Source organism: Topomyia yanbarensis, chromosome 3, assembly GCF_030247195.1.
Source record: "Topomyia yanbarensis strain Yona2022 chromosome 3, ASM3024719v1, whole genome shotgun sequence".
NCBI lineage: Eukaryota > Metazoa > Arthropoda > Insecta > Diptera > Culicidae > Topomyia > Topomyia yanbarensis.
In genome coordinates this window covers 265,692,136-265,715,665 of record NC_080672.1, presented here as the reverse complement: position 1 = coordinate 265,715,665, position 23,530 = coordinate 265,692,136, and the positions used below count along the sequence as shown (strand labels likewise).

The following is a 23,530-nucleotide window of genomic DNA, read 5'->3' as shown; positions in this document are numbered from 1 at the left end:
TTTTGAGCTCCTTTGCACCTATAGTTGATCTAATGTACCTATAGTCCCATAAGAAATCCATGGGTTTTGCAACTATAGGAACCGAAATTAGAGATTTCACCACTATTGGTACATGTGTTCCTATAGTGGTACAAGCGGCTTTGAATACATAAATTGATTAAGATACCATCTTTATGTTTTTCCCATGAAGTAGGGATTGAAAGCTTTCATTTGATGTATTAACATTGCCCATAGGGCTATCGATTTTTTAGCAAAAGTTTCCCTTAAGTATGCGACTGTTGGTACATCCACCCTACCGAGATAAATTTGAATGATTTAGTACTGACGCTAGATGCACTGACGGCGTTCATAACATACGGTACAAAACACGCTTTTTACTTGAAACTTTCACAAATCCGCCAATGGCTTGAGCAGAATACACAATATTTTTACGATCAATTCCTTAAGATTATGAACGAAGGTGACACTAATATGATAATAGTATACTAACGCCACTATCAAATTGAAACAAGCACTTTCTGTTAGACTGTCCCCGGGCTGGGCTGTTGCATGATCCGGATTTTCACAATCTTAAGGAAATAATCGTGAAAATATTGTGTGTTCTGCTCAAGCCATTAATGGATTTGTAGAAGTTTCGAGTCGTTCCGAGAACTCCATTAGAGATGTCGAAGCATGTCTACTGGTGCGCATACCGTACCTACTAGATAATGAGGTGACATCAAGAACGCGTCAGTGAATCTCGATTGACACCCTTCGACACAAGTATGATCGTACAAACCAGTAACGAGGGCGACATCGTATAAACTGTCGAATACGAATTACCAAAGATTAATTCAATACATGTAATAAATTATACGAAACTACTGTTGTAGTAATGGTTTTCGATTACGTCATCATTACGTGCATTGCATTGAAGATCGAAGGGAACTTTTATTCTTGCGTGGTGATCTATCAAGATAACTGAGTCTCATGAACAAAACGTGATTCTTCGGCCAAATACAAATGACTTCCGGTCTTTTCGCATAAGACCGAGCATTCGTAATTTCGAACATCGGCTGAAGGTAAAAATTCATCTCCGTGTTTCGGAAATTACTTTCTCCAGCATGAGTATGTCAGGCACGCGCTGATAATGTTCTACGAATCGGCACAAGCGAAAAGATTTATTTCGCAGAACAACTTAAAACGTGTGGTCGTTTGTGATAACGCTAAACTCAATCCCTATTTACATGGATAACACTGTTCAACAGAAATTCGGGGAGCGGAAAGAAAAATAAAATGGCGAAAGTTTGGGGTTCCAGGAAACCCCTGGCGAAGAAATTTTTGAAAAAAAAAATGGAGCGAGGCTTCACAGTTTAAAACCAAAGTTTGGAGAAGTACGCTGAAAATATAAATTCGTAAATATAATGAAATTGATCGTGCAATGCACGAGTTCAATCGACGTTTTTTGCCTCGAAGTATTTTCGTGCATTATAAATAGTAGGTTTCGTCCCTTTCATGAACTGAAGAATGGCCGCTCGGTGAACGAAAGTTTTCGTAAATTTTACATGTTTAGTGTACATTGCACGAATGTTATCGTTGACAACGACATCATTTTTCGTGAATGAAACGAAATGTTTCGTTTATTATAATAAAGGTTTGTGTATATTACGAACGATTTCGTTGCACAATGGTTAAAAACGCGAAAAATGGGATCGTTTTGAAAACATCTGAAATGGTTAGTTGAAGGAATATACTACTTTCGAAAGAATTTATGATAATGGGACTCCCCATCTTTTTATGTCAAAAGTTTGATGATGAATCCTCTTATAAGTGAGATTCAGAATTTATTTCTCGTATAATTAAAGATAGCGAGTTGGTGTATTCCGCAAAGTTGTAGTAAATTTTTCTACAACAAACTTTACGGAAGGTGGTAATAGTCAATCTTTAATAACACTAGTTTACAAAATTAAATTAAAACTGAACTTCAATATTTGAACACCATTTATTATGTAAAATTGTGCTGAATCCGAAAATGAAGTCCAAAAAATTAGAGTTGAACAGTTTTCGAGTTACAGTAAAAAAATGAATTTCACCTTTAAAATAAAAATCACGCTCAGTAAAATCCAAATATCTTTGGTTGTAGTGCACCGATGTGAAATATTATTATGTTGAATTAAAGCTCATTAAATGCACTTCCAGTCGTTTGAATATTTTGTTTTAGTACGACTACTGGTTCTGACGTTATTTACGAGTTCATTTAACCTTTTCATAATTTTTCCTTATTTCTAAAGAAAAATGAGCGCTTGGTCAATATTTTGGGCAAGACAAAGCAATTTAAAAAATACATTTTCATAGAAAATTAAAGCCTGCTAATAACCAATGAAAACTTATTAGTTTAAATCGGATGGAAATTGTGAAAGTTATTAAATTTATTTCAGAATGGGAATTTTTGGAGTCTGTGGGTTAACTTATTGAATCGTCTCGATCCCAAAGTTTTCATGGGCTTTTTCACAGTATATGAGGAATTCTCTGTTAGAACTCTGTTAACTCTTATGATACAAAATTCGTGTAAACTGAACTCTCACACGTCATAAAATTCGTATTTTGAAATACTAGTTGCTAAACTATGTTTCGTACTATATGTACTATATGCTAATACAAACGTAGATATATTATATACTTCATACATCAAGTATTATAAAGTTAATAATTTGTAAAACTTTTAATTTATTTTCCTTCCTAGAACAATTAGCAGTTCGTATTTTGAAACTATGTAGGACATCGAACAAGACTTATTTTAGGTTTGAAATCTCAAAATCTGAACTTCAGAATGGTTTGAAGAACGTATATTTTGTAGTTGCACTTAGATGTTTTACGCAATGTATTGTAATATATTGAAGTTGTGTGAACCAGTATAGTAAAATCGGTACGCCGTAGAAGCAAACGTGAATTCAATATAATTTCAAATTATAAACTTCTAAACGTTTTAATAACATAAAATAAATTGTTTCAAAAGTCATCATTCGTGAAGCTAGTGCCAGCATTTAACATTTTGCGCCGTCATAAGTTTTCGATATGTGTATCAAGGCATTGTGAAGCGTGCAGTTTACAAGATTTTTTGTATATATATACGATTCTGTAAGACACATGTAAATATTATATGTATTTTTAATGCCAATTTTTGTTGACATTAGTCCACTGAGCCTGAAATTATTGTTATCAGAAGTCTGGAATCAATTTACTTGTTTACCAGAATTCCTCATATACAGTAAGATTCCGTTTTTGGCATGCTCCCTTTTTGGCACACTCCGATTTTGGCAACAAATGGGTTCCGTTTTTGGCAACATTTTTGTTGTACATTTATTATGTACAACAAAAATGTTGCAAAGACTTATTGTCTTTTAAAAATGTGCAATTGATATTTCTCGACAAACATATGATTACGGCCTAAAAGCCAACTGTCAAAATCCACTTTGAATGAAAATTCTGGACAAACCGTTACACGCCAATCACAGATGTTGGTAGTAAACGAAAAAGAAAAGTTTTCTCTTTCATAAACTGTTGTGAACTGTATTCGACTAATAACGGTTTGTCTGGAATTTCCATTCAAAGTGGATTTTGACAGTTGGCTTTTAGGCCGTAATCATATGTTTGTCGAGATTTGTTTGTATCAATTGATATCACATTTGACTTTATTTCCAAACTTGGGAGTCATATTAACCCTCAAAGGCGCAAATCATTTTTTTAAATTTTGTTGAAAATTGTCTTTTAGTTTCAATACATGACTGTGATAATTTTGAGATGATTTTCACAATGTTGTTTTAAAACATCGTTGTGCATTTAAGGGTTACCTTTATTTTACACTATACGTTTTGTATTTAATGATCACAATAAGTATAGAGATGTATTATTTATGTACAATATAACTGGTAATAGTGTAACTAGTGTCTGACGGAATCAATTTTTATAGTAAGACTCAGAGTCTGTGCACTTTAAGGACCATTCATAAATTACGTAACGCAAAAATTGCTCGAATTTGACTCCCATTCCCCCTATGTAACAAATTGTCACAAATTTTTCCATACCTCCCCCCCCTCCCCTGATACATAACAAATTCCAAGAATTTTTTTTTCTTCGATGAAAACATGTTACGTAACGATCTAGTTAACACCCCCTCCCCCCTATGTCACAACTTGTCACAACTTGCCGTACCCCCCCCCCCCCCCCTAAAAGCGTTACGTAATTTATGAATGGTCCCTTAAGAGTGAAGTACAGAGGAATGCGCTACACTGCATAATAAGATTAGTTCTGGAGTAAATTTTCAATTGAACCTTAGTTACATTGTGAGCCTCTTTCTCTTTGGGTTATTACGACATCAATACAAAACTAAATTTCCAGCATATATCGAAAACTGATCATAGTGCGTCCCAAAGCCGTATTTAGGAATACAAAACTGATGGCCCCCAAATAGTTTGGTGTATCTTTGTGATGTCTTTGGCAAGGTTGAGGTGTTCAAAGTATCGATTGTTTAGATGTGTGAAGTTAACCTGCGCCATGCCCTACAATATTGTGCGTTTCATTGGAAACGATCCATTCAATCATTTTGATGCAACGAATTGAATTGGCGCATTTGATAATAAATACTCAAAAACGTCGAAAAATATGTATTGCCCAAGTTTAATGTGTGCTAATTATTAACTTTAACTGAATTTGTCAATAAAACTGACTGAAAACTGTGCTTCCAAAGTTTCAGGTTTTCGTATGTTTTACTTACAGTAAGGGTTTTACACAAAATTGCACCACCTTTTATTAAAGTGTCATTCATCCCATAAGAAATACATTGCGACGAATCGTGCGCCGAATAGTGCGACGAAAAATAATCGTCGCGTCTCTTTTGGAAAAGCACGGACAATATAATAACACAAATGAATTGAAGCAAGTTTGATGAATAAACAAGGCTATCTATAATGGTTAATTTGTTATGATTTCTTTTAAAGAGTTTAGGTAGGGTGGCTCTCGAAAAATAGGGTTGCTTATATTATCTTTTAATGTGTTAATTTCTCGCAACTGCATTGATCTAGAAATTTTTGGAGCTTTTATTGGAGCACATTTTCACCGTAGCACTAGTGTTTCAATCCATTTTGTTTGGGCAGTTGCAAGTGATTTTTACAAAAAAAAATAGTTTCCTTTAAACTTAATTATCTTCAAACATTGCAATTTGATTTTCAATCTATCAATTTCATCTGGAAGATTGACGATTGGTTGGTTATGGATTACAAAATTTATTTATTTTTCAAAAGAGCTATGATTTTTAAGCCAAATTGTTCATTAATATTCACGAAAGAAAAAAATAATAATCCCAGGAGCGACTGTCATGATAACATTTATAACTCTTTGAAGCTATTATTGTATGTTTTCGAAAATTTAGGAATAAAACATTTATTTCTAGATATATTTAAAAAAAAAACTATTAAAACTCATTTTCTCGAGTTTTCTTTTTTAAATGTCATGTAGCGCCATATACATAAGTTATAAAGTATAAATGTCTTCAGTACATGTGTTAAAAATATCAAACAAGCAACTTTGCCGAAGAAAGTTTTTTGATAGAACACCTCTGTCAAAAGACAGAACTCATCTAGATCAGTTTCTACTTATCTAGATCAAAACCAAAGTTGTCAAAATAATGATCATTTCAATCTAAGATACTTTGCTAAACACGCTCCAGGATATATACCCAGGGTGCTAGAGGTTTTGAACGTCGAAAGTAGCACTCTGCCCCACTGTATGACGTCTGAATTTGATAAAAACATGAATAAAACTGAATTTGCTTATTTTTTCATTCATCTCATTCCATTTCACATGTGATTAAAAATCCTTGAAACATTTTTGAAATCGTAAATTCGAAATCCAAACTTAAAAAATAAGGTTCCGTTTTTGGCACGGTTCCGGTTTTGGCAACTGAAAAAAATAAAATTGTTGCCAAAAACGGAATCCTACTGTATTACGAAACAAGCCCTAGACAAAATTGGAATCGATAAGTTGTCCCGGAGAAACTCAAAAATTACCATTCTACAAAAAATCGAATCCGATGTGTACTAAAAAACGCTTATTTTTATTGGTTATTAGCTGGCTTTAATGAAAATATAATTTTTAAGATTGCTTTATCTTGCCCAAAATATTAACCAAACGGTCTTTATCCTTTAAAAAATGGGGACAAATTAAGAAAAAGTTCAATAAACTCGTAAGTAATGTCAGAACCAGTAGTCGCACAAAAACAAAATATTCAAACGACCGAAATCGCATTCAATTAGCTTTAATTCAACATCATAATATTTCATATCGGTGTACTACAACCGAAGATATTTGGATTCTACTGAACGTACTTTTTATTTTTGAGGTGAATTTAATTTTATTACTGTAACTCGAAAACTGTTCTACTGTAAATTTTTGGGCTTCATTTTTGGATTCAGCACACGATTTTACATTAAAATGACCAGCATCTTATTGCGTTCAGAAATTCTGTAAACTAGTGTAATTTTTGAAATATAGAGCATTTTTAAGAAAAATGCCGAAAAAATCATTTATTTTTCATTATAACTTCTTTTTTTAGAAGTTCGGAATATTTCACAAAACTATCAAAATTAATAAAATAAATTTCGGTGAAAGAAGTAACTTAATATGTTAAGCAGTTTCTCAGCTATTGGTTTTTGTGCGAAAAATTCATTATTCAGTATTCATTTGAAAGCATAAGCAATATGCTACAAAATTATGTATGAATCACTTATATCCGGTTAAATCCTTCGCATAAAGTATTCCATAAACCAACTCAAAAAATGCTTAGTGCCAAGGGCTTAGATAATTTTGAAAAAATCTCGGATGTCAAAAGTTTTATTGTAATGTCGCATGGTTTCAAAATGCATGCACCATTGAGCTCTGATATCAAAGGAAACAAGTAAGATCTGAAAAAGAAGAAAAAAACAACTTCTATTTTAAAAGCGTGAAAAAGAATCGGGGACATTCAAGCTGTAAAAAAGTCTTTCTTTATAGTTGAAAAAATTGCAGCCATTAAATTTTTCTAACCAATTAGGCTTTAAATAAGTAAATCCAAATGACGGCTGGGATTTATGGTTCCAACTAAATCAATGAGAAGAGATTTTTGAAAATAAAATGGAACGGGACTTCACAGTTTAAAACTAAAGTTTTGTGAAATTAAAAACAAAAATATCTTCCAGGTGAAAATGAATATAGAGAAAACTTTGGAGTGGGGGTTTCAAAAAATATTCGGTTAACTCAAGCGGTTTGGAGGGTTCAAGTGCTACATTCTGCCGGCACATAAGAAACATAACAAAAATACCTAAGTAAGCCTAAATCCAATCCGCGCAATACTCCTATTACATTTGACATCGCCTATCACCGTGCCAACAAGCAAAGCGCACATGGTGTCAACGCCAACTAACCAGCCACAGGCAGATCGATGAACTCTGCTTTGAGTGTGAACATTAGACTTCTCAGTTAAATACCAAAGTTTAGTGAAATTTTAAAAGATAAGTTATCTCCTTATTCATTTTCACCTGGAAGATGTTTTTTTTAAATGTCACTAAACTTTACAAAAAAATGTTGTATGTATAATCAAAGTGACCTCATTTAACGGTACATCTATATCTCAACGAGACACCCACACAACTTTTCCACCGTTTAATGTTTTTAGCCACCCTCGCCTGACTATAATGCCATCTAACGAACTGTAGAGTTATTTCCGAGTCAGCGGATTTCTGACATGTTTATCAATATTCATAAGGTGTGCTTCCTGGGAATAACTATTTGACTGTGTACGGCGACGTGCAACATTATGCAGATTTCGAGAGGTATTAGTCCGGGTATTAGGGTGGTTAACCTATTTTAATCCAATTAGGCAGAATATTACAATATTTCGTTAATTATTGTGTAAATAACCGATAAATTACAGGTGAAAAGTTATACTACGATACATTTGTTTCCCTTCTAAAAATAGTATATTAACAGAACTAGCGAAAAAACATGAATTACTCATGTTTAACCATGTAGTTTGCTGATCCATCAAGTTCAAATAGGCACGGTGACTTATGGAACATTGCGAATCGTAATGCAATAATGTTTCGATTTAATGGGTTCTTTATGTGTTATGCGGTGCAATATAATTATAGTTTTATTTAAAAAATATCGCATTTATTGCTCTTAACATGAGTGAAACGTTCATTACGCCTTTCAACTTTTCATTCCAGTCGAGCGAGTGTCGCAGCATCCGTTTCCATCAAGAAAACTATCGCTAAAGATGACATCCAGGAAACAAATAAGTGCAGCTTTACAGGAGCTCCCTTCGACGTCCGGTAGAATCCACGAAGACTGCTAACAGTGCAACGGTTTTCCTGATATTCTTGCCTCATTCAATATGCTGAGACGATCGATTCCGTTAAGATCGCGCTGCTAGTCACAGACGAATAGATAGAAGATAACCATTTCCATCCGATAACCTTCTCGTCATCATCCCATCCTCCAAATCAACCCGATAAACTCCAGGGCGTTGAAAACACGTGACAAGCGGCAAAGTCACGTTCGACGATCTGGATCCATTAGTTTTAAGTGGATTACTTCTGGTACGCTTGCCACATAGAAGGCAACGGTCTTGAGCAGAATGTAAGCCACGCGTGCCGTGGGTCATTGTTTTTCTCTCCTACAAGCCAGAGTGAAGTGAAGATCCTGATACGAACAAAAAGAAAAACGACTGTACCGAACAGATGGATAGACGATTCAATTCTGCCTGCCACAACCCACACGAGAATACGTTGGAAGGCAATGGGCATAAAGGTCATAGCTTCTTACTGAAAGGCGTTTGTGAGAATTCGACGATTCCCACGCATTTCTGATTATATGGTAGGATGAAATAGAAATGTTTTTTTTGTTTTCCCGGGAACGGTTTACATTCTCAACTCATTTTTGTTTTTTTCTATTTTGCGAAATAGGAAGTACGACAAAAACATTATACAGCTTGATTTATTTATTCGATGATCAGATAGTCTTTTGCTGTGACTCACAGATGTCTTGCATGTGCCAAAAATTAAAAATAGAATGAGTGATACATTGAATATAAGGATTGTGGAAAATATATTTGTGAAACATGTAGAACCCAATGAACAAACTCGCAGCACCCCTTAAGGTGTGATGATTATGAAAAATTCAGTAGGTATTTCCGAAGCCAACTGGCTATGTTAAAGGCTATTTGTAATTTGAGACAGATATCAATTCGAAAAACGATTGACAAATTCGCATCAAACTAATGTAATTTACAAAAAGAACAATCGACATAGGAAGTGGGAAACTAAATCAAATGGTTTATTTTGTAGTTATCTACTACCGACATGTTTCGTGAAATGTTTTTATTTTTATAAAGCTTTCAAAGCAAATGTTTTAATATGACATTTTCATCGTAGGCATCATTTAACACAAACTTACTCGAATGTTTAGAATCATCATAAGAATACAGTACGTACCTTCCTAACAGCAGAAGATAAAACGACCAAACTTTTCCTTTGCACAGGTTCGCAGTAATTACAGCTTATTTTACCGAACAGTCATTTGCTTAATTTTCCTTTTTCCGATAGCGTCCGTTGCTGTGTCTAATTTCCAAGCTTAGGTATCCAAAACAGAACTGGGAGAATTGATGCGCTGACTACCGGAAAAGGCTCTTGCGGAGGTGATTTGGAACAATGGTATACCATTAGTGGATAACTGGAAACTGGAAATGATGCTGTTTTAGCATTTGGTTATTTGTTCTCCGTCGAAATGAGGAAAAACCTCCCTAGTTGCTGTTTATTCTGATATCGCTAATTACTGTGTTGTGTTTTACAATTAGGAACGTCAGTAGCGCGCTATAGCGGCACGAGCGTTTTTGCCGTTCGGAGCTAAAAATTAAAGTCGTCACCCCTTTTATTGCGAGCTGCGAATTAATCAATCAGTTTTTTGTATGTAAAAGAGATATGATGAAAGTTTCAAAAAAATGTTTGCATTTAAGTGATTTTTTGAATTTCATTACCAATATTTTATCAGGAAAAATTCAAAAACATAGATGTTGGCGTAAGAGTACTTGTCAATATTATTTCAAATTTAAAGGGGTTTCTTTCTGCATTTATTGCAAAATATCAACATGATAAATCGAATTTCAAAGCTGCATTGATTACATATTTTTGGCTAACCGATTCATAACAAATAAAATATTCCTCGAATTTTCTTGTAAATTACGATTACAAAATAATTAACAACAAATGTTCTAGGAGAGTTAGCGAAAGAAAACGCATACTAATATGTCTCAGTTGCTAGCACGGAGTAAAAATATCCGATTCTTTTTCTTTTTTAATTCCTTTTATTTTTTTATTCAATTTTTTTCGAATCTTTGGTTATGACCGTACAGACGCATTTGAAATTAAATGTATACTATAAGTAACTTCCATCTACACTTGGAATCGTTGAAATCGAACATATGAGATTTCGTTAAATTTGCGGCAACATCTGTCGATTATTTTGGCCATATACATTTCAGTGATTTCTGCAGAAAAACGCAGCGGGACTCCAAAGTCTGCAGATCAAACAACATGCATCGGTCTGCGTATGGCGGCATTCTAACGAGATCGTTCAATTGAAGTTTCTTGCGAGCGAATTGCACGAAACATCTTTGTGCGCGCTCAAGTCTGTCACTTTGGGTGGCATGATATAGCGTCCATACTTGTACAACGTACTCCAGAATATTTCTAATCAAGGCACAGTAAAGAGACTTTAGGGCGTAGATAGCATGCATCATTCCGTTTTAAAAAGCCTAGTATTCCAAATACTTTGGTGCTTGTTGCCGTGATAGGGTCAGAACAATTCAATTTACAATCACAGAGAACTCCCAGATAACGAATAGAATCGACTAATTTTTTTTTGTCGAACTGTAATTATCCATATTAGTATTTTTATCAGACATTACTATTAACTGGTATTAAACAATAATTATCGGGTTTTGGAGAATATGGAGAGCAGAAAAATGGGTTTATTAATATATTTAATCGTAGAATTTAACTACAAATATTGAACATGGCCTTAACTAACTTTTGCGAATTATTTTTTAAAATGGTCTTTTGACTATACAAATTTCACTTAAACTAGACTTCAGCTGCGCATTTCTGCGCCCAGAATACCTAGAGAATCTAAGATGTTGTATATGTTTTACGATATAATTCAGACGAAAAGCTTTATTTCATATTGTCAAATTTTGTTATATTATCGTTACTTCAGATTTTGAAATCATTTGGCTTAATTATTATTTTCCCAAAATTTCTTATCGATCGGTTCATTATAACTTACGTTATATTAATTTATTGGGCGCTACTTTTTGAAACACATGTCGGTACGGAATATTTGAAGTATCAGGCAAACGGCGCACCCCACTTCAAGAATTTTTAATGAAAAACCATGAATTTTTTTTTACAAGCTCTTCAAAACAAGTACTATTTGATACTCTACAAAATGTTAAAAAAATTAATGTAAATGATTAGTGTAATAAGAAAGGCTATATCACACTGATAGGCGGATATAATCGATTTTTTAATGCGAAATTCAGCGACCCAACATTTATTTATGAACTGTACTATCGTGCCATAATTTGTATTTCATATATTTATGACCGCCTCCCCTACGGACTGCAACCACTGTTCGCTGGGCTTATTGAATATGCTTGACCACTTATTATTTATCCTAACAATCGTGGAGCGATCTGGAGATAGGACAGCAAATCCCAGCTACTGTAGTTTCCGAATTGCGATGTTTCGAAATACTTTTTTAGGGCCTTTGAAAATTTGATATTTATTTCATATTAACTTTTGAAAAGGGCTAATAAGATTTGTAAACAAACTTTTGCTGATTTCTCCTGATTTGTTAGAATTTCAACACAGAAAACATTCGAAATCGCTTCTACGAAGGGTAAAGGAGTAGATTAATGTGCATTTTTATCAAATTTCATTCGCTTCGCATTAATTAGCAAAACAAGTTCGTTTACAAAAATCTTTTTAACCCTTTTGAAGAATTAATATTGAAATGAATCCATCTGATGACAATATGGCAAAAAAGCTATAAATCATTAGGTTAGATGTAGTAGATCGCTTCATGACAAATTCAAGCTGATATTCCGAGATTAAGTGAAAAGCAACTACGTACATAACATTGTAGACTAGTTTAGCTAGACAGTTTAATACTAAGATAGGGTGATGAGCCTATTTGCGCCATGTTTCTATTATCACCCTACCCATTTGAAGCCGTTGGTTAGAGTAGTGTCTGCCATCTTTGTTCAACGCATTGAGTCAAATGGTAGCGCAACAATAGGGGCACTCGATTCGAGTTTTCTTTGTGCTCAAACACGAGAAGTTTACTGTTTTCAATGCATTTGTGTTATTATATTGGTTCTCAACAACGAAGCAAAGCGGTTGATGTCAATTTTTACGCATTCCATTAATTGTAAGGCAAGAAATTGCCGAATTAATTAGGTACCTTGCTTAGTATGGTGAAAATAGGCTCATCACCCTACCTCTCGACGTTGTTAATGTTTCCAGCTTTACGTATAGGAACGATTGCAGCTTCTTTCGACACGGTAGAAAACATTCCATCAGTGAGTGAACGATTGAACATGATGAAACTAACTGAAAGAGCCATCAGGAATCAGTAGCAACAGGTTCAAATGACACGTTCACCATGTTGGTTGGATATTTGTGCCTGGCCGTGATTTGTCTATTCATCATGATAAGAGGAACATTGACAATTATCGAGGAATTTCTACGCTCTGTGCCATTTTCAAGCTCTTTGAGTTAGTCGTGGTGGAGGCAGTGTTTTTTCAATGTAAGGAATATATTTCTAAAGACCAACACGGAATCATGCCGAACCGATCGACGACAACGAATCTACTATCTCTAACCTTTTTTGTGTCCGAAGGGTTCGATGCGTATCAACAAACTGATGTTATATCTCGTTGACCGTCAACTCAGTGTGAACATAGGTGTTGCATACTCCAAACTGTTCTCCTCAACGAGCAGTACTCCGCAAGGAAGCCATCTCGGACCATTCATATTCACTCTCTATTTCAACGATGTAAACTATCAGCTGAAAGGGCCACGGTCGTCGAATGCAGATGACATAAATATTTTCAACAGAATTAAGAACCGAACGGACGCACTTTATTTGCAGAAGCAATTTGACACTTTCAGCAGATGAAAACAACCGAATGATTGTGAATCCGGCGAAATGTTCTGTGATATCGTTCTCCAGAAAAAAAGATCCCATTGAGTTTGAATATAACTTGTGAAGCGCCCTGGAGCAACAACTTACGGAGCCGAAGAAGGAAAACACAATAAAACTCTTTTAAAGGTCAGCAAAAAGCCAGCCGACTCTAAATTTTTCTAAAGTTTATATAGTAGAATTTTTGCTTATATCAGCAAAAATTACACTTACTAACAATCTCTTTCCTTATTACTCCTAAGTCCTCGGTACGTAATATACCCCTCTTCTCTATTCTAACGTGACTCATGCTGTCACCTACTATTTTCCGATGCTCCACCGAGCATAAATAACTCCTAGTTGTCGTGGTGTTAATGAGTCTTCGGCTCGTAATCGTGGCCGTAATCGCCTTCAATTTCTCCTCAATTACACATTCCGGTTGTATTTACGTTACAACATTTGCCCAATTTATCTGTGTGAATATGAAGCTCAGCCGAATGTACATACATTCCTTTTAAAACTACTGCTAATATGTTCTACCTACACTGACAATATAACTTCGTAAATATAATTAAATCGATCATACAATGCACGAATTCATTCGTTGTTTTCTGCAACGAAGTACTTTCGTGCATTGTAACTAGTAAGTTTCGTTTATTTCATGAAAAAGAATGGCCGCTTGGTGAACGAAGGCGTTCGTAAATTTTACACATCTAATGTAAACTGCACAAATGTAATCGTTGATAACGACACTAATTTTCGTGAATGAAACGAAATGTTTCGTTTATTTCAATAAACGTTTGTGTATAATACGAACGATTTCATTACTCACACGAATTTATTTCGTTCATCTTAGGAAAGTTTTCGTATTCATTATTTTTGCAATCGATATTTTAGGATCGATGTCTGACGACAACGATTTTTTTAACTAACTAAAAGAATCGATCTGGCAAAATCGATTTTATTTCAACCTGCTCACCTGTATTGAGGACTAGAAAGATTGTGGTGTGATGAAATGGACGCTTGATGAACACAAGTTTTAGTAAATTTTACTTATCTAGTGGACATGGTACGAATGAAATGAAATGATTCGTTTGTTTCAATAAATGTTTGCGTATATTACGAACGACTTCGTTGGTCGCATGAATTCATTCTGTTTCGTATTTATTAGCCTCTTATTGTTTTCAGTCGATCTTTTGGGGTCGATGTTTGAAAACTTCGATTTTTTTTTAATTTAAAAAAATCGATGTAGCCAAATCGATTTTACTGTGGTGTGAAGAAATGGCCGCTTGATGAACGAAAGTTTTCGTAAATTTTACTTATTTAGTGTACATTGCACGAATGTTGTCGTTGAAAACGACATTACTTTTCGTGAATGAAACGAAATGTTTTGCTTATGTTAATAAACATTTGTGTATATTACGAACAATCTCGTCGGTCGCACGAATTCATTTCGTTCATCTAAGAGAAGTTTTCGTAATCATCTTTCATCGTTCATCTCTCGTCATTCTCGATTAGTTAAATTTTGTGAGGAGTAAAGTGCATAACGTTAAAAGTTAATTAAGTAGTTAATTTCTCCGGGTAAAATAGTGGCCCTGTAACTAGAATCTTTATCTAAACGATAGCAGCGCAAGAAACCATACAGCATGGCTGTTAAAGCAATCACCGATCACCACTTCCAAACCGAACTAGCCGCAGCAGGAGGAAAATTGGTCGTTGTGGATTTTTCCGCAGCTTGGTGTGAACCGTGCCGAAACATATCGCAGTTGTTCGATCAGATTCCGGCGAAATATCCAAATATAAATTTCTCAAGGTGGACGTCGACAGATGTACCGAAACGGCGCCGTCCCAGGGCATGTCGACCATGCCAATGTTTATTTTCTACCGAGCCAGAACAAAGATTGACAGGATGCAGGGTGCAGACATTAATGGACTTGAAGCCAAAATACAGAAACATTACGTCGCCAGCTTGTATGAATCTGGAGAAGATTACGGTCATGGAATGTTGGACTTGAACACCTTCATCCAGAAGAACCAGTGCGAATGTTTGAACGAATCGAACGACCACCCGATTGTGAATGCGCTCAGTTCCAGCGCTGGTCATCTGGTGTCCGATTGTGACGAACAGTTGATCATTTCGATTACCTTCAATCAGCTGGTCAAAATCAGTGCCATCATGTTCAAAGCACCGCCCTCTCACGGACCGAAAAAATGTGAGAATCTTTATCAATCAACCAAGCACCATCGATTTCGATATGGCCGAATCGCAAGTTTCGGTGCAGAATCTGGTACTGGAGCAGATTGTTTGAGCCGCTGGGAGAAGGATGGTTAGAAGGCGGTGGATAGGTGCGATGACGAATATGTTTGATCGTATATTTAAAAGGTTAAAGATAGTGATGCGCGTTGACTTGTTCTTTTTATAAATTGTTCAATGAGCAAGAAAAATGGCATATTATTTTGATATTTCTCCGGCAGAGAAAAACTCAATCTTATTCATACAAAACCAACGAGCAGTTCGCGATGGCTCAGCTGAATCCGTACAGCTCCGGATTCTGGATCAACTGGAAACGAAAGAGGTTTAGGAAATCTTCCTGAAACCGGCGGGCACGGATACGGCTACTAAATAGTCAGACTGAGACCGTCGTGATGAATTGTTGACGTATTCTACCTCTATTGAAGCTTTTATGACGTTGACGGTTTGACGAATAGTACTCGTAAATATTACAAAGATGTTCGTATATAGCAGCGAACAATTCGTTTGCCGAATGAAGCTGTTTCGTAATAATCCAACGAAAGTCGTTTCGTGGTATTCACGAAAAATTCGTAATAAAAAATAAAAATGTTTCAATAGAACTACGAACGATTCATCATATGTACGAAAAAATTCGTATATTTTATGAAAATTGTCTGTACGAAACAAATTCCTGACGATTTACGAATATATTCTATCAGTGTACTACTATACGACATGCCATCCTATTCTATTACCCGAAACTTCTGCTAACATAATTATGTCCATAATTTGCAGCACGCCCAATTATTTGCCTTCGTTTTTACATATTGGCTCGGCTGAGTTCTATATGATCGATAAGTAACACAGTATAAACATAAACAATCTGTAGCCGGTATGCATGAGTCACCGATCGTTACTCGCGGTGGCTAGTGAAAAGTAAATATTGTTGCCTAAAGTGGGTCGTGGAAGCATATTGTTGTTTACGCGGAATTTCGCTTACGCTTGATTTGCTTCAATTCGATTCTCTTTTACTTTTAACTCTACGTATGACTAGCCATAATTTAGGTATTCTGGAAATTGGGTCGCTGCACTTGCCTGGAGCTCTTGTTCCCCGCGTGAGCTGCGATAAGGATTTTAGACTGCTGTTAGATTCGAAACATATATTTATTAATCACATTTCGTATGTTGTTGATAAAGCATCGCAAAGTCTTGGCGTCATTTTCCGTACGGATAAATCCTTCACAGACATTTATTGTCTCAAAAGCCTCTACTACTCTTAAGTGCGCTCTACGCTGGAATATTGTTCGGCAGTCTGGAGCCAGAATTACATGAACAGCAGCGATCGAATTGAAGGCATTCAATGAAAATTAATACGGTATGCTCTTCGACACCTGCCTTGGTGCGATCCTACCAAGTTACGAGAGTCGGTGTCACCTCATCCAGCTCGATACCCTTCAGCGTCGTAGAGAAACTGCAAGAGCCTTATCCATCTCTGATCTTCTGTCAGGACGCATCGATTCTCCAGATTTACTAGAGCGAGTCAACGTTCAAGCAAGGTCCCGAAAGTTACGCGGAAACGTTCTTCTGAGAGTGTCGTTTTGACGAACTATTCACACCGCTAATGCCGCTATCACGGGACTACAACGCTTCTTCAATCGTGTGTCGCACCTGTTCGACTTTCGTTTGTCTTGGATATCATTAAGAAATCGATTCCTGCAGTTTTTAGAAGTAAGTCGTTATTGGGGCCGAGTGTGGCCTGTTGATGCGTGTGATTCTCAAAAAAAAAATCATTTTCCTGATGGGAAGGATTGGGGAAGTAGTAAGGATAGGGATAAGGAAAATAACGACACAGAGAACATAGACAATATTCTTCAGTTCCAAGGAAATAAAAAACACTTCTCAATGATTGCACATATCAATACCCCCTAAGAGATATTGAGATAACAGAACGACAGCACCCCCAAAGAGATATTGTCATTCAAATATGACTATAAACCTATTAAGGTTTATAAACTTTCGCCATGACTTTTTGGATGCCACAGTTCTTGTTTCGTCAGAAATTCCAAAGATCGGTCGTCGATGCTGCCGAAATATTGCGGTATTTTTTCTGTAATCGACATGGCTATCAGAACTACCCCGCATACTCTATAGCTCCTTACCACACTGGGTTATGAACAATAGCATATCCTTAAGTTTCAGCTCTCTATACATAGGTTCACCTATGTATGGAAAACTAAAAATCCGGATACGCAAATGCGTTACTGCTGGGCCGTTACATATTAAATGATATAAAGCTCCGTGATCGGATTCACAAAGATCACACGATTAATTCTCAGCACGCTGAACAGTAGTCATGTGATAATTGAATTTGAAATGTCCAGTCAAGGCCCTGATTAGATACTGCAATTGTGTTTGGAAAAATGTAGTAATTTTTTTCAAAATTTTCGGAATCACAGCCGCTAGAAAAGTTTTTGTTTGAACGCACAGCAAAAAAATATGAAAATTGACTTAAGCGTATTTCATGATATCGCAGAAAAACTATTCGTGTAATTATGTTTCACGAATAAATTTACGCTATATATCATGCACATAAAATGACTCCTGAAAATCGTGCAAATCTGTATGTTCCTGTGGAAATTTACATTATTCTGCTCGAGACCTGCGCGCTATTCATTCAACTTGCAGGTAAAATATAATAAAGTAGAATTCGAATGATTCCATCTTTTCCTGCTGACTAATACAGAGCAAAACTTTCAATCGCCCATTGGATCAATTCGGTTGTCACTATTCTACGAGCAAATGCCCAAGAATCAGAACTACCTGAAAAGAACTCAGAGGCAGTCGTCAGTACAGCCTGGAAAGTCTACGTCAAAAGACAGTTTAGTACTACATTTTTTTAATCTACTACTCTCATTGGGACTTGAGGCAGTTGTGCAGAGGCTTTTCCAACCACTTCGCTCGGAGGATCGAATGGCATTTCTGTATACTTTGCGAGCCAACTTAAACCCTTCCGTCCTGTACCTGCGTCTGCGATTCCAAGCTCTTATGCATAAATTTTTGAGTCGATAAAGTTTGGTATTACAGTTCACTGCCGTGGTACGCATAACTGTCCCATCTGCATAGAAAACCCGTAGCAAATGGGACTGTTATGCGGATCACGGCAGTTTAGTACTAAGACACCTCTATAATTTTCGACGTTGTGAATAGTTCCAGTTTCGTCGGATCACCAACATTCAGAGCTTTGAAGACGTCGGCCTCACTAACAATTTTGCCAAATACTCGCCTGAAGGGGTAATGCAATCGCTGTTAAACACTTCACGAAAGAAAGCTGCAAATAGATTCGCGGCCTTAGCTGGGGATTGCGCATTGATGTTCCCTAGAAAGACAAATCACGAAAGGTGGAATTCCTGGCGGTTTCATACTGCAGCTCGGTTTGATGAAGCGCTATTGTAGTTACGTCTGGTTCACTCTTTGGCTTCCGGTATATTCAGCAAATAAAACAGAGTGATGCGGATGAGTAATATGTATTACGATTTCCTACAAATTTCAACTCTGTCTATGCTCAGTACAGAGCCTGCGGGGTAGTTCTTCATCGCTATGAGAACGCCACCACCATGGCGCAGATGCTTTGGAATATTCGACCGACTGGAACTGTTGAGATACGGGACCGGAAGGTAATCGATTTTCGCAACAACGCAACAACGATCGAAAGCGGCTGAGTGCTGAAGCTGGGCTGGCAAATCAATTTGTTTTGAATTCGTTAATTGTAGGCAGTCTGCAACGCAGGAGCGAATGCAATGTTTTTTTAATTCCTCACTACAGTTAGAATAAATGAACATCGCTTTGCCCTGGGCAAATGTCTCCTTACAGCCGCGAGTGTTGAAACCACTGCCGTTTGGTATGATAAAATATCCAGCATAATTCACATCGCAACGGCTAAGGATCATTGATATCCAGTTTGCATTGTCCGCATTTTTCCCCGTTCGCTTTGCTCCGGATTCGACAGCGACGGATGAAGATGAACGGGCACGAATAAAACGAAGAATTGGCGTCGAATTGTGATATGATTACCAAAATAACAGTGAGATGCACTTAATAATGGTTTCTATGAGACAATCCAAGTCTTACAAGTGGTATTTGCACGAAAATTGAAACTGAACTGAACAACTTTTATTACGCCTACCAGACTTGCTGTCGGGTATATCGTGATTATGGAATATCTATATCTACCTCGAGTTGGATCACCGCAATGCTTAGTAACCGCATTATTTGCTCGTCACTGAGACCGTGAGAGATACGGAAGTTGAGTATTTGCGGTTGTCTCCAGGGTGGCGTTCTGTCACCTTTCTTATGAAACAGGATTACCGATGGTTTGTTAAAAAATCTCAATGAGCTTGGATTTCCGACCTACGGGTTTACTGACGAGTACCAAATACTAATTACTGGACTTTACATCGTAACAATCTTTGACTTAATGCAACAATCATGAACATGCTATTGCATAGTGGTGTCAACAAATTAAATTATCTGTTAATCCTAACTAAACTTCAATGGTGCTTTTCACGAAGAAACGAATAACAACCGGGGCTCGTCCCACGCAGATCATTGACTATGAGATTCTGTGTGCGGATCAAGTCAAGTTCTTTGGCGTTATATTGAATTACAAACTGAATTGGTCTGCTCATATTGAGTTCAGATTCATGACAACATGCATGGCCTTCGGGCAGTGCAGACGATCTTTCGGGAAAACTTGGGGCTTCAAACCCAAATACACAATATGATGGCAGAAGGGGAAGGTGGTAACGATCCAGTCAAAGCTCAACCATCTGCATACAGACTGCAGGTAACTGATCTTTGGAACCGTAACCATGTTGATCTTGCTACCAGTCAAGTCACACATGACTGTGTTCATGGGGTGAATAATTTCTGGCTCCCAGTGATACTACACTCACATGTAGTTTACCTTATAGGAAATTCCATGTAAAGTCAAGAACAAGTACAGGATCGTCCCTGATGGAAGGACGAGCTTGTGTCGGGATCTACTGTCGTGAAATGGGGTTGTTGCTTTGAATGTTGAGGGGGAAATAGAGTTTCTAATATCCGCCAGCTTCGAATTCGTAGAAAATAGAGCCGTTAAAAAGTAATTAAATTAAAAAGCGCGCATAACCGCGTAATCAAAGATGGTCCCACCAATGAAAAAAAAATCTTCTGGTCAAATGTGAGATGCCGCTCCAAAGTAAGTGACACATTAAACATGGTTTGTTGATCAGAATATTTGCTAAGCATTCAAAATCTGATCCATTAAATTATGATTTTGAACGTTCTAGGCTCCTAGGCCATCTTTGGGCTATGATATCCTAGAAAGAGCACATCATTATCACATTGGTGATCTTTTCAATCTATTTTAGTTTCTCGCTCAACAACCCTTCTCTTTACTAGGGGCACTAGGCGTTACACTGGTCGAGAAACAATGGTTGTTATAAATTGTATACTGATGTTGATCGTATTAGATGAGTTTTAGAAACACAAGCGCAGGGCTATCTTGATATTCGGAATGCCTACAGTACTGACTCGTGATCTGGCGTACAAAGCTTGATCTGAGGAATAACATGCACTTATAATTTGATTTTGCCATGTCTGGTTGTAAGTTATTGGCTTACTCCTCACTCGAAACACCTTTAAGAACGTCTGAAAAAAGTTATTTCATATCTCAATTCACCTCTTTTTAGTGCGAATCTTTGTCACCGTCTTTGTACCCGTACATAGACGCATGGATATGTCAATACTTAACATCAACCGCAACGGTTCACTTAGCAAGAATATTACACATTGTTCTATGTCTTCGCACAATGTGCAAGTCATCAAAAATCTTAAATCTGTTTCGTTGTGCGTTTCAGTTTCCACTTCAGTATCGTTGAATATGTCTCTAGTGGATCGAATTGGGACCAATTTGGAGAATTCAGCTCATTTGGGACGAATTCGACCCCAATGTCGTTCTACCATTAAAGCAAGTCTTTGTAGTTATGACTGCTGGCTAGATCTGGCCATAATGTAACTTGAGCATCATAAAACTTAATGAAGACTAAAATCCGTTTGTTGGGGCAAACTTTTTAACATACTTTCGAATTTTTAGGCTTATCCGTCACAAAAATACTGATTTTCTTGCGACAGGAACAATTGCCAAATCATATTTTTTCGAGAATTTTTTCTTGCCCCTTCCACTTTTGCTAGCCGGTTGGAGCCGACTATGATTATCACGCATGTAAGCATATGATATGGTCTTCAAATTGACTTGCGTAGTTTTCCTGATTTTGCAGTAACCCGTTAAACTTCAACTTTTATAAATCATATCAATCGTCTATTATACCTAATACGTAATATCACATATTATCTAGAGTTCTCTTTTGTTCCTGGGGTCCACGCAACAATAATATCACATGCTACCTAGACACAAACATTTGCTCGTGTACCAAAGTTGTGCAGTGAAATGAAATCAAATCAAATAAATGAGTCTCAGTAGTTGCAATTTACAACAAAAAGTGAAACCCGCTTAGGTATCAGCGACCAAGAAACAGAATAAGAGTTGAAATAATAATTTTATTTTCAATTAGACCATAGAACTATAGCTGCAATGGGTATAGGTTCTTGTTTCACTGCTTCGTGGAACTTTCCCAGCAAATTTAATTTATTTTTGCAAAGTTTGTTGCAACATCGTTGCTGCGAATGGGAAAAGAGACGACAAGAAAATAAGAAATAAATCTTATTGCTGCGTAAATAGACATCTGCATGCAAACTTCCGATAAATTGCGAAAGACACAGTTTACAGAATAGTTGTTCGTTCCTAGGCGAGTTTTATAAATTTGTATATAAATGAGAATTAAACATCCAGAGATGGGACGACAGGAAGCAGAAAAGTTTTTTCTTGTGAGCTGAAATAAAGCATGTGAAAGTAATATGTTAGATTTTGAATTGTATAAGGTGTGAGTAACTACATTTTCTTAATGAATGGTGTAATGGTCTGAATAACTACTTTTTCTTAATTCCCATTTAATTTCATTTTCTTACTGATAATAGATGCATAAGTGAAAGTATGTCTTCATATATTTTTTATTTAATATAAAAATGACATTACTTAAAGGAATTGCGTTCTTGAAAACCCCAATAATTGCCAATATGTACAACAGTCTGCTGTGCTATCCATTGAAATGTGACAGTAATAATGTAGCCAAACATAAAAATATTATTATTCATGTTATATACCGTGTTCTAAAAAGAAATATCTATAAGAGGAAGTTTACTCCCTGCGGAAATATGTTTGTTTAATTGTAAGGAAACGATGAAAATATTTTCTAGAAATTCTAAAGCTCTGTTGCCGATTGACTAGGATAATCGAATAAATTTAAACCTAAAATGCCAAAAATAAATCTATGATAACATGAAAACACTTTGTGCCCTCGTATTCCCAGATAAACATGATAATATCGTAAATTTAATGTAACAATCTGTGAGCAAATTACCAAGATCCTATTATTGCAAGCTGAGTATAAGTTTCAAATCTTAATGTTAGGGGATGAAAAGTCAGTTACCATTATCGCCAAATAAAATGTTGAGGTGACCCTTCATGTGGTGTCCTTTTATTGATCCGAACTGTTTCAATGCGGTGGAAAGCGAAAAGAACAGCAAAAAAAATAGGAAATGCATTTGCACCAATGCAGGTAAGTACTTCTAACGATGAATTTGAAGCACACCGCTTCTCGACGAGAAAAGTCGTAAACAAGTATGTAATCGATTTGCAGTGCACATAAAACCAGTCAAGTATCATTTGAGCTAAAAGCATCGTTCTACCCGCGTACGATTGCTCCGATCGACAACCCGATCAGAACGATATAAAACAATAAATATTACCGCACATGGAGTTTTGCAGCAAATTATTCTTTTAGTCGAGAATAGTAGTTGATATGATGGCTAATTATAATAACTATTTTTCCGAAACTTAGCAATAAAGTCACAATCTATAATATGTACTTCTTATAAGATAAACAT

The 23,530-nt window shown here is 36.3% G+C and overlaps 2 protein-coding genes across 3 annotated transcripts in view; both read left to right on the top strand.

Annotated features, from left to right (window-relative positions):
- The window catches only part of LOC131694009 (uncharacterized), a 405,981-nt gene extending 382,872 nt beyond the window's left edge, over positions 1 to 23,109 (top strand). For both annotated transcript variants that reach the window (XM_058982348.1, XM_058982349.1), the window contains one exon: positions 8,241 to 23,109. The gene's annotated coding sequence lies outside the window, so the exon portion shown is untranslated. The remainder of the gene's footprint in view (positions 1 to 8,240) is intronic.
- On the top strand, positions 14,901 to 15,586 carry LOC131687910 (thioredoxin-like protein 1). Its single transcript, XM_058972004.1, has 2 exons — positions 14,901 to 15,022; positions 15,082 to 15,586. The coding sequence occupies exons 1-2, from the start codon at positions 14,901 to 14,903 to the stop codon at positions 15,584 to 15,586; spliced, it is 627 nt and encodes a 208-aa protein (XP_058827987.1).
- Positions 23,110 to 23,530: the final 421 nt, after the last annotated feature.